A 13341-nucleotide genomic window follows, 5' to 3' on the forward strand; every position below is an offset into this window, starting at 1 on the left:
AGGTAGAAACAGTATTTTTTCAAGAATAGTAATAGTCATACTTTATTGATCCCGGGGAAAAGTGGTTAAAGAACAGAATAGAAGAAGCTAAAGTGGCAGTTCTAGTAAAAGAAAAATAAAGGAAGGAAAAAAAGATGTATTCTGGGACTCAGTGTAGGCTTAAACCTGTTAAGCAGTCAGTATCAGCTGGTTCTCATGGGTGTGGAAGTTATCGAATCTCACCACTACCTTAATCAGACCCCTCAGGCGTGTCCTCGATGGAAATCTTCCGCCTCTTTTGGTGATGAAAACAGGTGTATTTTCCCATTGTGGAGGACCCTCATCTTGCATGGATTATGTTGAAATCCGTAGAAAGTTCCGTATTCGACGAACACTCTTCTGACCGTGTTGAACTCATTTTGCTGTCGCGTGGTCTCAGCTGAGAGGTCCTGAGTGAAGAAAAGCTGGTTTCCCTCATACGTGATATTACGCTGTTTAGTGAAGCGGGAAACAAACTCCCGATCCCGAAATCTCAGGAACCGAATGAGAACCGCTCTGTTCTGGTTTGGTTTCAATGGTGCTAGAGTTCGGTGAACTCTTTCTAGAATGAAGGAACTATCGGTGTACAGCTCCAGCCAGCGCGGCGTTAACTCCAGCAGTGGTTGGTTTCCCTCAGCGCCCTCCCAGAGGTCGAATAACCGCAAGTTTTTCCTTCATCTCCGATTCTCCAGGTCTTCAGTCTTGGATTCCAGGTAGGCGATTCGTTTCGTGGCGTTGGTTAGTTCAGCCTTGTTCTTTTCCACGTGCTCCTCTGCCGTCATTATTCGGTTTTCCGCCTCTACCATCCGTGTGGTATTAGAAGCAACATTTCGCTTCACCTCTGACACAGTGTTTTCCAAGACAACGACAGAGCTGGCCATCTTACCCGGGCGGTTATCTATACCGTCCAGTTTGGATCCAAACTCAGAGCAAAGGAGCTTTAATTCAGCTAGCGCCGCCGTTAGCTCCGCCTTGTTGCCGGAAACTTCCTCATCTTGCTTCGTTGATGGAGTGCTGATTTTTGATTTTTTGGAGCCGCGTCGTCGGGTGAAAATATCACAGACCTTGACTGTAGTCGTTTCTGACATAGTGCGAGTTCAGTTGGTATTGTTAACTTCGGGTTTTAAAGTTGTTTAGTGTAAGATTGTACAGAGCCTCCACGTTAAGCTGCCTCCTTGGTTCGTAGCTCCATAGTGCCCCCCCCAGTGCACTATTGTGATGAAATTGTCTCAACGGACGGCATGTGAAACAAAGTTTATCAATTGACATCTGATAGTAATAAAACAGTCTACCCAAATTTATCAGTTTGGTTCTTGAGCGATGGGAGTTGGCCACAGAGGACAAGGAGAATAAAATGCTCATACAGAGGATGGTGACTAGTTTGCACTCTCTATCCAAGAGTCAGTCACTCACTCAGAATATTCTTGAGTTACACATCGGTGTGTAACATCATTTACACCGTTGGGCACAGGAGTACATTCAGCCAGAGACTCATTCCACCGAGATGCAACACAGAGCGTCATAGGAAGTCATTCCTGCCTGTGGCCATCAAACTTTACAACTCCTCCCTTGGAGGGTCAGACACCCTGAGCCAATGGGCTGGTCCTGGACTTATTTCCATCTGGCATGGTTTACTTATTATTATTTGATTGTTTGTGGTTTTTGTATTGCCATGTTTGTACTCTGTTCTTGGTTGGTGCAGCTGTAACGAAACCCAATTTCCCTCGGGATCAATAAAGTATGTCTATCTATCTATATTCTAGGTGTGGATGATGAGGGAATCAGGAAGTACGGGATGAGTGTGGAGAACACAGTGGTGTAGTGGTTAGCAAAACGCTTTTTGGTACTGACAACCTAGGTTCAATTCCGACACTGCCTGTAAGGAGTTTGTACGTTCTCCCCGTGACCGTGTGGGTTTCCTCCGGGCGCTCCGGTTTCCTCGCACAGCCCAAAGACGTAGCGGTTAGTAGGTTAACTGACCATTGTAAATTGTCCTGTGATTAAACTAGGGTTAAATCAGTGGCTGCTGGGTGGTGCGGCTGAAAGGGCCAGAAGGCCCACTCCATGTTGTATCTCTAAACTAATTAATTATTTACCCCTCGGTAATTTCTAAAGTAAGTGAATGTTCCTCACAGCATAGTGCTGTAGGTTTTCTATGTTCCTAATTAGTTAAATTAAAATGGCCGCAAGTTAAAGACATGGGTAACAAGGGATGAGTGTCGAGAATGTGCCTCAGGCTCGAGGGGCAGAACCAGACAACGTTGGAATCACTCAAACATTTCTCACCTGTGGCGTCAGCTCAACCTCGAGCTCCCCACTGAGGTACTGGCGCTCAAACTCCGCGTTCTCACCCACGTAGGACGCCACCATCCTCTTGATCTGCTTGGTCTGCAGCATAAGCCCCAGGCCAAAGTTATCCACTCTGCAGAGACATTTGGGGAAAGAGGTTCAGAGGTCCAATAGTCAGCCGTGGATTCCAGAGGGTGGTGAAACTGTGTAATTCATTGCCATAGACAGCCGTGGAGGCCAAGTCAATGGGTACATTTAAAGAACAGCTTGATAGGTTCTTGTTTAGTCAGGGGATTAAAGGTTACAAGAAGAATGCAGGAGATTGGGATTAAAAAGGGATAATAAATTAGCCATAATGGAATGATAGTGCAGACTCGATGAGCCAAATGCCCAATTTTGCTCCCACGTACTGTGGTGATGTAGCCTCTACAACCACCCGGGGCAAAGAATTCCCTGAGATTCACCGCCATCTGTGAGAAGTTCACACACTGCCCAGGTTTGCCTGGGCTGTCTATCAGTGCCTCGTGTGCAGAAGGTCTCCTGTTGCCCCTCACTATTCAGCCTCAGTTTGGACCAGCACCCCTCAGCCCACCAGACCCATTCAGTTATTGTCCTCAAGACCCCCTCACTCATTCACACCCTCCCAGCCGGAGCACTGCGGCAGACTCACCCTGCATTGTTGCTGACGGCTGTGATCCCCTTGACACCAGTCTTCAGCAGAGCCTTGATGAGGTTCTCTGGGATGCCGCACAGCCCAAAGCCTAGTACAGAGAGCAGATCAGAATGGAGTCCGTTCACGTTTCCCACGGACAGTAGACAACAAACAATAGGTGCAGGAGTAGGCCATTCAGCCCTTCGAGCCAGCACCGCCATTCACTGTGATCATGGCTGATCATCCACAATCAGTACCTTGTTCCTGCCTTCTCCGCATGTCCCTTCACTCCGCTATCTTTAAGAGCTCTATCTAACTCTTTTTTGAAAGAATCCAGAGAATTGGTCTCCACTGCCTTCTGAGGCAGAGCATTCCACAGGTCCGCAACCCTCTGTGTGAAAAAGTTTTTCCTCAACTCCGTTCTAAATGGTCTACCCCTTATTCTTAAACTGTGTTCTCTGGTTCTGGACTCCCCCAACATCAGGAACGTGTTTCCTGGCTCCAGCGTGTCCAATCCCTTAATAATCTTATATGTTTCAATCAGATCCCCTCTCATCCTTCTAAATTCCAGTATATACAACCCCAGTCGCTCCAATCTTTCAACATATGACAGTCCCGCCATCCTGGGAATTAATCTTGTGAACCTCCGCTGCACTCCCTCAATAGCAAGTATGTCCTTCCTCAAATTTGGAGACCAAAACTGTACACAATACTCCAGGTGGGGTCTCACCAGGGCCCTGTACAGCTGCAGAAGGACCTCTTTGCTCCTAAGGGTTTATCCAGCTCTCACGTGGAGCAGGCCAAGGTACAAGATTGGTTAGATGGGAGAAATGGCAGATGGAATGTAATCCTGAAAAACTGTGAAGTGTTAAGGGACAGTGTACGCGGATCCCTTGTGTAATACTTTACAGTGCCAGCAAGCTGAACTCCGTCCCGCTGTTGTCTGCAAGGAGTTTGTACGCTCTCCCCATTACCACGTGGGTTTCCTCTGGTTTCGTCCCACAAGACAAAGATGTACAGTTAGGGTTAGTGAGTTATCGGCATGCTATGTTGGTGCCAGAAGTGTGGTGTGTTACATGCCCACAGTTTGATTATGGGACAGTGGGATGATGTAATGGTCTCGTGACTGTGGGGTGATGTTATGTCACGTGATGGCACGTTCCCTACGGTATACAAGGAAGCCCGCCAAAGTGTGATCCAGTTTTCACTTTCTATTTTAAGGTGCAAACACGTTGTTGCCTGCAGTTTCGCCAATCGCTGCCAGATTTTGTTTGTTGCACAGTTGTTTTACTTTTACAGTCTAGTAGCGGCGAGTGAAGACCTTACTAATGTACGGGAACCCGTGGGATTGGGTAAAGTTAACGACGTTCGGTGTTCTGGAAGTGATCGACTGTTTGGAATTGGAATCGTCCGGGAAATTATGGCATGCACGTCTGAGTTAAACCCCTGTAAGGTCAGACGGTTTGTGCAGTATCCACCCTCCCGACGGAAAAGGTCAATTACTTTATTCCTTCATAATTGCTTCAAGAAGGCATCGCTCCACTGTGATCGACAGATTCGTCATTTTCTTCCGAGGAATTGTTGCTGCAGTAAAGTCTCTCCTTAAAGACTGTAAAAATCACGAGGACTTTTCAACTGACTAATTTAAGACTGTGTTCGAATTTACCGCTTTAAGACCAATTTCTAAGTTCGACTGTTTGTTCGATATAGTCGCATAACGGTTAACTTCCAGTTAAGATAGTTTACTTTTCTATGTTTTTGAGAAGAGGTTAATAAATATAGTTGTTTGTTTATAAAACCTGACGCAATTTCATATCCATTGTTGCTGGACACGCGACAGGTGATACTTGCAGGCAGCCCCAAGCACATCCTGGTCGTTAGCGCAAATGAGAGGCAGAACATGATACAGATTGTGTGCCAGTGCGAGTCACAGTACAGAAACTCTGCCTCACCCATTCACCATAGGTAGCAACACAAAACACCGGAAGACGAGGGCCTCACATCCCACCTGGACACCTACAACCCGACAGCACAAACACCTCACACTCCAACTCCTAGTAACCTCCTCCCCCATGTCCTCCTGATCTACCCATTTCCTCCTACACCCACCCACCGCCATCACCGTTTCTTCCCTCCGCACCCTTTTCTCTTCCTATTAATCTACCCAGTCTTTGCTACACCCACCCCATCACTGTTTCTTCACCTCTCACCACACTCCCATCCCACTCTGTCCCTTTATTCCATACACCACCTCCCCCTCCTATCCGATTCCACTATACCCACCCTTCTGTAACCTTGGCTCATCACCTCCCAGTCCCTGTCACTATTCCTACCCTCCTTCCTCACCTGGATACACCCATCACCACCCAGCCTGTCACTATCCCACTCTCCCCTCCTCCATCTGTCCATCACCCCGCCTCACCTGGATCCACCCGTCACCTCCCAGCCTGTCACTATCCCACTCTCCCCTCCTCCATCTGTCCATCACCCCCCCTCACCTGGATCCACCCATCACCTCCCAGCCTGTCACTATCCCACTCTCCCCTCCTCCATCTGTCCATCACTCCCCCTCACCTGGATCCACCCGTCACCTCCCAGCCTGTCAATATCCCACTCTCCCCTTCTCCATCTGTCCATCACCCCCCCTAACCTGGATCCACCCGTCACCACCCAGCCTGTCACTATCCCACTCTCCCCTCCTCCGTCTGTCCATCCCCCGCCTCACCTGGATCCACCCGTCACCTCCCAGCCTGTCACTATCCCACTCTCCCCTCCTCCTTCTGTCCATCACCCCCCCCTCACCTGGATCCACCCATCACCTCCCAGCCTGTCACTATCCCACTCTCCCCTCCTCCATCCATCACCCCCCATCACCTGGATCCACCCATCACCTCCCAGCCTGTCAATATCCCACTCTCCCCTCCTCCATCTGTCCATCACCCCACCTCACCTGGATCCACCCGTCACCTCCCAGCCTGTCACTATCCCACTCTCCCCTCCTCCATCTGTCCATCACCCCCCCTCACCTGGATCCACCCGTCACCTCCCAGCCTGTCACTATCCCACTCTCCCCTCCTCCATCTGTCCATCACCCCCCCTCACCTGGATCCACCCGTCACCTCCCAGCCTGTCAATATCCCACTCTCCCCTCCTCCATCTGTCCATCACCCCCCCTCACCTGGATCCTCCCGTCACCTCCCAGCCTGTCAATATCCCACTCTCCCCTCCTCCGTCTGTCCATCACCCCCCCTTACCTGGATCCACCCGTCACCTCCCAGCCTGTCACTATCCCACTCTCCCCTCCTCCATCTGTCCATCACCCCGCCTCACCTGGATCCACCCGTCACCTCCCAGCCTGTCACCATCCCACTCTCCCCTCCTCCATCTGTCCATCACCCCCCCTCACCTGGATCCACCCATCACCTCCCAGCCTGTCAATATCCCACTCTCCCCTCCTCCATCTGTCCATCACCCCCCATCACCTGGATCCACCGGTCACCTCCCAGTCTGTCAATATCCCACTCTCCCCTCCTCCGTCTGTCCATCACCCCGCCTCACCTGGATCCACCCGTCACCTCCCAGCCTGTCACTATCCCACTCTCCTCTCCTCCATCTGTCCATCACCCCCCCTAACCTGGATCCACCCGTCACCTTCCAGCCTGTCACTATCCCACTCTCCCCTCCTCCATCTGTCCATCACCCCCCCTCACCTGGATCCACCCGTCACCTCCCAGCCTGTCAATATCCCACTCTCCCCTCCTCCATCCATCACCCCGCATCACCTGGATCCACCCGTCACCTCCCAGCCTGTCACCATCCCACTCTCCCCACCTCCATCTGTCCATCACCCCCCCTCACCTGGATCCACCCATCACCTCCCAGCCTGTCACTATCCCACTCTCCCCTCCTCCATCTGTCCATCACTCCCCCTCACCTGGATCCACCCGTCACCTCCCAGCCTGTCAATATCCCACTCTCCCGTCCTCCATCTGTCCATCACCCCCACTCACCTGGATCCACCCGTCACCTCACAGCCTGTCACTATGCCACTCTCCCCTCCTCCGTCTGTCCATCACTCCCCCTCACCTGGATCCACCCGTCACCTCCCAGCCTGTCAATATCCCACTCTCCCCTTCTCCATCTGTCCATCCCCCCCCTCACCTGGATCCACCCGCCACCTCCCAGCCTGTCACTATCCCACTCTCCTCTCCTCCATCTGTCCATCACCCCCCCTCACCTGGATCCACCCATCACCTCCCAGCCTGTCACTATCCCACTCTCCCCTCCTCCATCTGTCCATCACCCCCCCTCACCTGGATCCACCCATCACCTCCCAGCCTGTCAATATCCCACTCTCCCCTCCTCCATCTGTCCATCACCCCCCATCACCTGGATCCACCCGTCACCTCCCAGTCTGTCAATATCCCACTCTCCCCTCCTCCGTCTGTCCATCACCCCGCCTCACCTGGATCCACCCGTCACCTCCCAGCCTGTCACTATCCCACTCTCCCCTCCTCCATCTGTCCATTACCCCCCCTCACCTGGATCCACCCATCACCTCCCAGCCTGTCACTATCCCACTCTCCCCTCCTCCATCTGTCCATCACCCCACCTTACCTGGATCCACCCGCCACCTCCCAGCCTGTCACTATCCCACTCTCCTCTCCTCCATCTGTCCATCACCCCCCCTCACCTGGATCCACCCATCACCTCCCAGCCTGTCACTATCCCACTCTCCCCTCCTCCATCTGTCCATCACTCCCGCTCACCTGGATCCACCCGTCACCTCCCAGCCTGTCAATATCCCACTCTCCCCTCCTCCATCTGTCCATCACCCCCCCTAACCTGGATCCACCCGTCACCTTCCAGCCTGTCACTATCCCACTCTCCCCTCCTCCATCTGTCCATCACCCCCCCTCACCTGGATCCACCCGTCACCTCCCAGCCTGTCACTATCCCACTCTCCCCTCCTCCGTCTGTCCATCCCCCCCCCTCACCTGGATCCACCCATCACCTCCCAGCCTGTCACTATCCCACTCTCCCCTCCTCCGTCTGTCCATCACCCCCCCTCACCTGGATCCACCCGTCACCTCCCAGCCTGTCAATATCCCACTCTCCCCTCCTCCATCCATCACCCCCCATCACCTGGATCCACCCATCACCTCCCAGCCTGTCAATATCCCACTCTCCCCTCCTCCATCTGTCCATCACCCCCCTCACCTGGATCCACCCATCACCTCCCAGCCTGTCAATATCCCACTCTCCCCTCCTCCGTCTGTCCTTCACCCCCCCTCACCTGGATCCACCCGTCACCTCCCAGCCTGTCACTATCCCACTCTCCCCTCCTCCGTCTGTCCATCACCCCCCCTCACTTGGATCCACCCTTCACCTCCCAGCCTGTCACTATCCCACTCTCCCCTCCTCCATCTGTCCATCACTCCCCCTCACCTGGATCCACCCGTCACCTCCCAGCCTGTCACCATCCCACTCTCCCCTCCTCCATCTGTCCATCACCCCCCCTCACCTGGATCCACCCATCACCTCCCAGCCTGTCACTATCCCACTCTCCCCTCCTCCATCTGTCCATCACCCCCCCTCACCTGGATCCACCCATCACCTCCCAGCCTGTCAATATCCCACTCTCCCCTCCTCCATCTGTCCATCACCCCCCCTCACCTGGATCCTCCCGTCACCTCCCAGCCTGTCAATATCCCACTCTCCCCTCCTCCATCTGTCCATCACCCCCCCTCACCTGGATCCACCCATCACCTCCCCGCTCTTACTCCACTCCTCCCCTTCATCAGATCCCAGTAGCCATCTCCCCTCTCAGTCCAGAAGGATCATGACCCAAACTGCAACTGCCCGTTTCCTTCCACAGATGGAGCATAGGAGAATGAGGGGAGGTTTGATAGAGGTTTACAAAATTATGCTGGGTATAGACAGAGTAAATGTGAATAGGCTCTTACCACTTAGATTAGGAGAGATAAATACAAGAGGACATGGCTTTAGGGTGAAAGGGGAAAGGTTTAGGGGGAACTTCTTCACTCAGAGAGTGGTGGGAGTGTGGAACGAGCTGCCATCTGACATGGGAAATACGGGCTCACTCTTAAGTTTTAAGAATAAAGTGGATAGATACGTGGATGGGAGAGGTCTGGAGGGTTATGGACTGGGTACAGGTCAATGGGACTAGCAGGACAAAGTTTTAGCACAGACCAGAAAGGCCGAATGGCCTGTTTTCTGTGCTGTAGTGTTCTGTGCTGCCTGACCTGCCAAGTTTTTCCAACACTAAGATTAACTTTATCTCTCACGTGAATATTAAAACACACGTTGCTTGCATCAAAGCTCAACGAGGATGTGCTGGGGACAGCCCGCAAGTGCCACCCACCACAGCATGCTCACGACTCACCAACACGAACCTGCATAACCTCTGGAACGTGGGGGAAACCAGAGCACCCAGAGGAAGCCCACGTGGTCACACAGTCTCCTTACGGACAGTGACAAGAACTGAACCCAACTGCTCATCACAGGTGCCGTAAAGCGTTACGTGAGCCCCCACGCTATCGTGCCGTTACAGCACAGCCAGCTGGGTTCCAAGCACGGAGCACACACACCAGAGTGGCAGGACAGGGTGACCTCACCTCCAACCAGTAGTGTAGAACCATCTGGAATGTCTTTCACAGCAGCCTCAGCGTCATCGTAGAACTTGGTGTACCGTTGAGCGCTAGTGGAGAGGAAACAGCTGCAGTTCTGAGAACGGGAAGCAGACGGGACGGGTGAGTGACGGCTAAAAAACCCTCCACATTCCTGGCCAATGTACTGCCCCACACTCACACACACACAGTGTCACACACACACACACTCACACACACACACAGTCACACTCAGTCACACACACCCACGCACACTCACAGTCACACACACACACACAGTGTCTCACACACACACACACACACTCACACACCCACGCACACTCACGGTCACACACACACACAGTCACACACCCACGTGCACACACACACACTCACACACACAGTGTCACACACACACACTCACACACCCACGCACACTCACAGTCACACACACACAGTCACACTCAGTCACACACACCCACGCACTCAGTCACACACACACGCACACACACACTCTGTCACACACAGTCACACACACACAGTGTCACACACACACACCCACGCACACTCAGTCGCGCACACACACGCGCACACAGTCACACACTCTCAGTCACACACTCTCAGTCACACACACACACAGTCACACACACACGCGCACACACACACACGCGCACACACACACGCGCACACACACTCTCAGTCACACACGCACACAGTCACACACGCACAGTCACACACACACTCTCAGTCACACACACACAGTCACACACACACACTCTCAGTCACACACACACACACACAGTCACAGTCACACACACACAGTCACAGTCACACACAGTCACACACACAGTCACAGTCACACACAGGCACACACACACAGTCACAGACTCACACACACAGTCACACACACACAGTCACACACACACACACTCTGTAGGAACTGGAAATCAAGAACCACACACAAAGTAGTGGAGGAACTCGGCAGATCAGGCAGCATCAATGGAGAAGAATAAACAATCAATAAACGGGCAGACTATTATTTAAATGGGGAAAGAATTCAAAGTTCTGAGATGCAATGGGACTTGGGAGTCCTCGTACAGGATACCCTTAAGGTTAACCTCCAGGTTGAGTCAGTAGTGAAGAAGGCGAATGCAATGTTGGCATTCATTTCTAGAGGAATAGAGTATAGGAGCAGGGATGTGATGTTGAGGCTCTATAAGGCGCTGGTGAGACCTCACTTGGAGTACTGTGGGCAGTTTTGGTCTCCTTATTTAAGAAAGGATGTGCTGACGTTGGAGAGGGTACAGAGAAGATTCACTAGAATGATTCCGGGAGTGAGAGGGTTAACATATGAGGAACGTTTGTCCGCTCTTGGACTGTATTCCTTGGAGTTTAGAAGAATAAGGGGAGACCTCATAGAAACATTTCGAATGTTAAAAGGCATGGACAGAGTGGATGTGGCAAAGTTGTTTCCCATGATGGGGGAGTCTAGTATGAGAGGGCGTGACTTAAGGATTGAAGGGCACCCATTCAGAACAGAAATGCAAAGAAATTTTTTTAGTCAGAAGGTGGTGAATCTATGGAATTTGTTGCCACAGGCAGCAGTGGAGGCCAAGTTATTAGGTGTATTTAAGGTAGAGATTGATAGGTATCTGAGTAGCCAGGGCAACAAAGGTTACCGTGAGAAGGTGGGGGAGTGGGACTAAATGGGAGAATGGATCAGCTCGTGATAAAATGGCGGAGCAGACTCGATGGGCCGGATGGCCGACTTCTGCTCCTTTGTCTTATGGTCTTATTTCAGGCTGAGACCCTTCATCAGGACTTTAAAAGGAAGCAAAAGACAACAAAACAATAAGGTGGGGGGAGGGGAAGGAGTACAAGCTGACAGGTGATAGGTGGACCAGGTGAGGGGAAAGGTGGGTGGGTGACAGGATGAAATGAGAGAGAAGCCGGCAGGTGATAGGTGTTAAAGGTAAAGGGCTGAAGAAGTGGGAATCTGATAGGAGAGGAGAGTGAACCATGGGAGAAAGGGAAAGAGTGAAACCAGGGGAGATAAAGGGCAGCTGGGAAAGGTAAGAGGGGAGCCAGAGTGGGAAATGGAAGGGGGAAGGGGAAAGGGGGTAAAAATACCCAAAGTCAGAGAAATCAACGTTCATGCCATCTGGTTGGAGGCTACCCAGACAGAAGATGAGGTGTTACACCTCCAACCTGAGCGTGGCCTCATCATGTCAGTACAGAAGGCTACGGACCAACAGGTCAGAACGGGAATGGGAATTGAAATGGGTGCCCACCGGGAAATACAACTTTTTTCAGTGAACGGGGCGAAGGTGCCCGGACAAAGCAGTCTCCCAATCTACGCTGGGTGTCATTGACATAGAGGAGGCAACACCAGATAAAACAGACAGCCCTGAACGACTTTCAGGTGAAGTGTTGCTTCACCTAGGAGGATTGTTTGTGGGCCTGAATGGTGATGAGCGAGAAGGTGAATGGGCTGGTGTACCGCTTGTCTCAAATAAATGGCAGGAGGGAGATAGGAAGATCAGTGGGGAGGAAGAAATGGATGAGAGAGTTCATAGCCACGTGCACCACAGGTGTAATTAAAGACTCACTTGCATCAGTATTAACATCTTTACTAGATGTTGGCACGACTGAGTTAGAGAGAGGCTGGGCAGGTCTTTACTCCTTAGACAGCAGCACACCAGCAGGTGCATCAAAGTTTGTCAGATGTCCAGAGGGTGAATGTGTACAGTCTTTCGCTCGGATTGTGGAATTCAGAACAAGAGGGCACAGGTTTAAGGGGAGAGGGGAGAGATTTAATAGGAACCTGAGGAAGTGGTGTAGGCAGGACAGGTACACAGATAGTAAAGGCTGAGAGGGGAAAACATACAAAATCCTTAGACAGCAGCAGAACTAAACCCTGATTGCTGGCACCGTGACAGTTACGGTAACCGCTCGTCGTCTCTTCTCTGGGTGTTCCAGTCTCATCCCACATCCCAAAGACGTGTCAAAAGGTTCCTGTATATCACCTTAGTGCTGGTGGATGGGGATAATTAATCAGTGGAACGAGTGGGATTGAAACTCTGGGGGCTGGTCTGGATCCAGCCAATAAATAAGCAAGTTCAAGTTTATTGTACAACCAAATGAAACAACGTTCCTCTGGCCCACAGTGCACCCACAAAACTTATATCACACACAGCACAAAAGAAAATATCACCAAATAAAATATAATTCAAAATGCATGAAGTGCACAGGAGATAGAACCATTTCTACTGACGGGAGAAGGGGCAAAGACAGGTCACTGGCACTTTAAAAATCAGCCGTTTCTGGCAGAGGGGGCTTGACAGCCATGGCCAGCAGCTCATCTCGAAGGAAAACTCTGATCTCAAACCTCTGCTGCTTTGCAGCTGTACCCAGTCACGGGGAAGGCCTTGGTTGTAAATTCCGAGGGAAAAACCCACAGCTGGAGTCCTATGCTGACCGACAACTCCTGCGATGCTGCCGGTGCCAAACTGTATCAGTCTCTGTCAATCCTTGGGGTTCATCAGCTGTGTGGAGTGGGGGAACCTGCTACACGGGCAACAACTTGCTCTCCATATTGTACTGCGCTGGCTTGTGTATCATTGTGAGAGAGTGCTTGGTAAATGCAGTCTGTACACAACACACACACAGCCTTGTAATTCTGCGCTGAGTGCATACAGTTCAATGTCTTCCCCCAAGCACATGTTGACAATGGGTTGGCTTTACGGTGCTTTC

The 13341-nt window shown here is 51.7% G+C and overlaps 1 protein-coding gene across 3 annotated transcripts in view; it reads right to left on the reverse strand.

The window, feature by feature from the left end:
* Positions 1 to 13341, reverse strand: part of LOC134347264 (succinyl-CoA:3-ketoacid coenzyme A transferase 1, mitochondrial-like) — a 183962-nt gene that overhangs the window by 64700 nt on the left and 105921 nt on the right. For all 3 annotated transcript variants that reach the window (XM_063049639.1, XM_063049640.1, XM_063049641.1), the window contains 3 exons: positions 9598 to 9706; positions 2978 to 3068; positions 2305 to 2440 (listed from right to left, as the gene is read on the reverse strand). In XM_063049639.1, coding sequence (XP_062905709.1) covers positions 2305 to 2440; positions 2978 to 3068; positions 9598 to 9706 — 336 coding nt within the window. The remainder of the gene's footprint in view (positions 1 to 2304; positions 2441 to 2977; positions 3069 to 9597; positions 9707 to 13341) is intronic.

The sequence above is a fragment of the Mobula hypostoma genome, chromosome 5 (assembly GCF_963921235.1).
Source record: "Mobula hypostoma chromosome 5, sMobHyp1.1, whole genome shotgun sequence".
NCBI lineage: Eukaryota > Metazoa > Chordata > Chondrichthyes > Myliobatiformes > Myliobatidae > Mobula > Mobula hypostoma.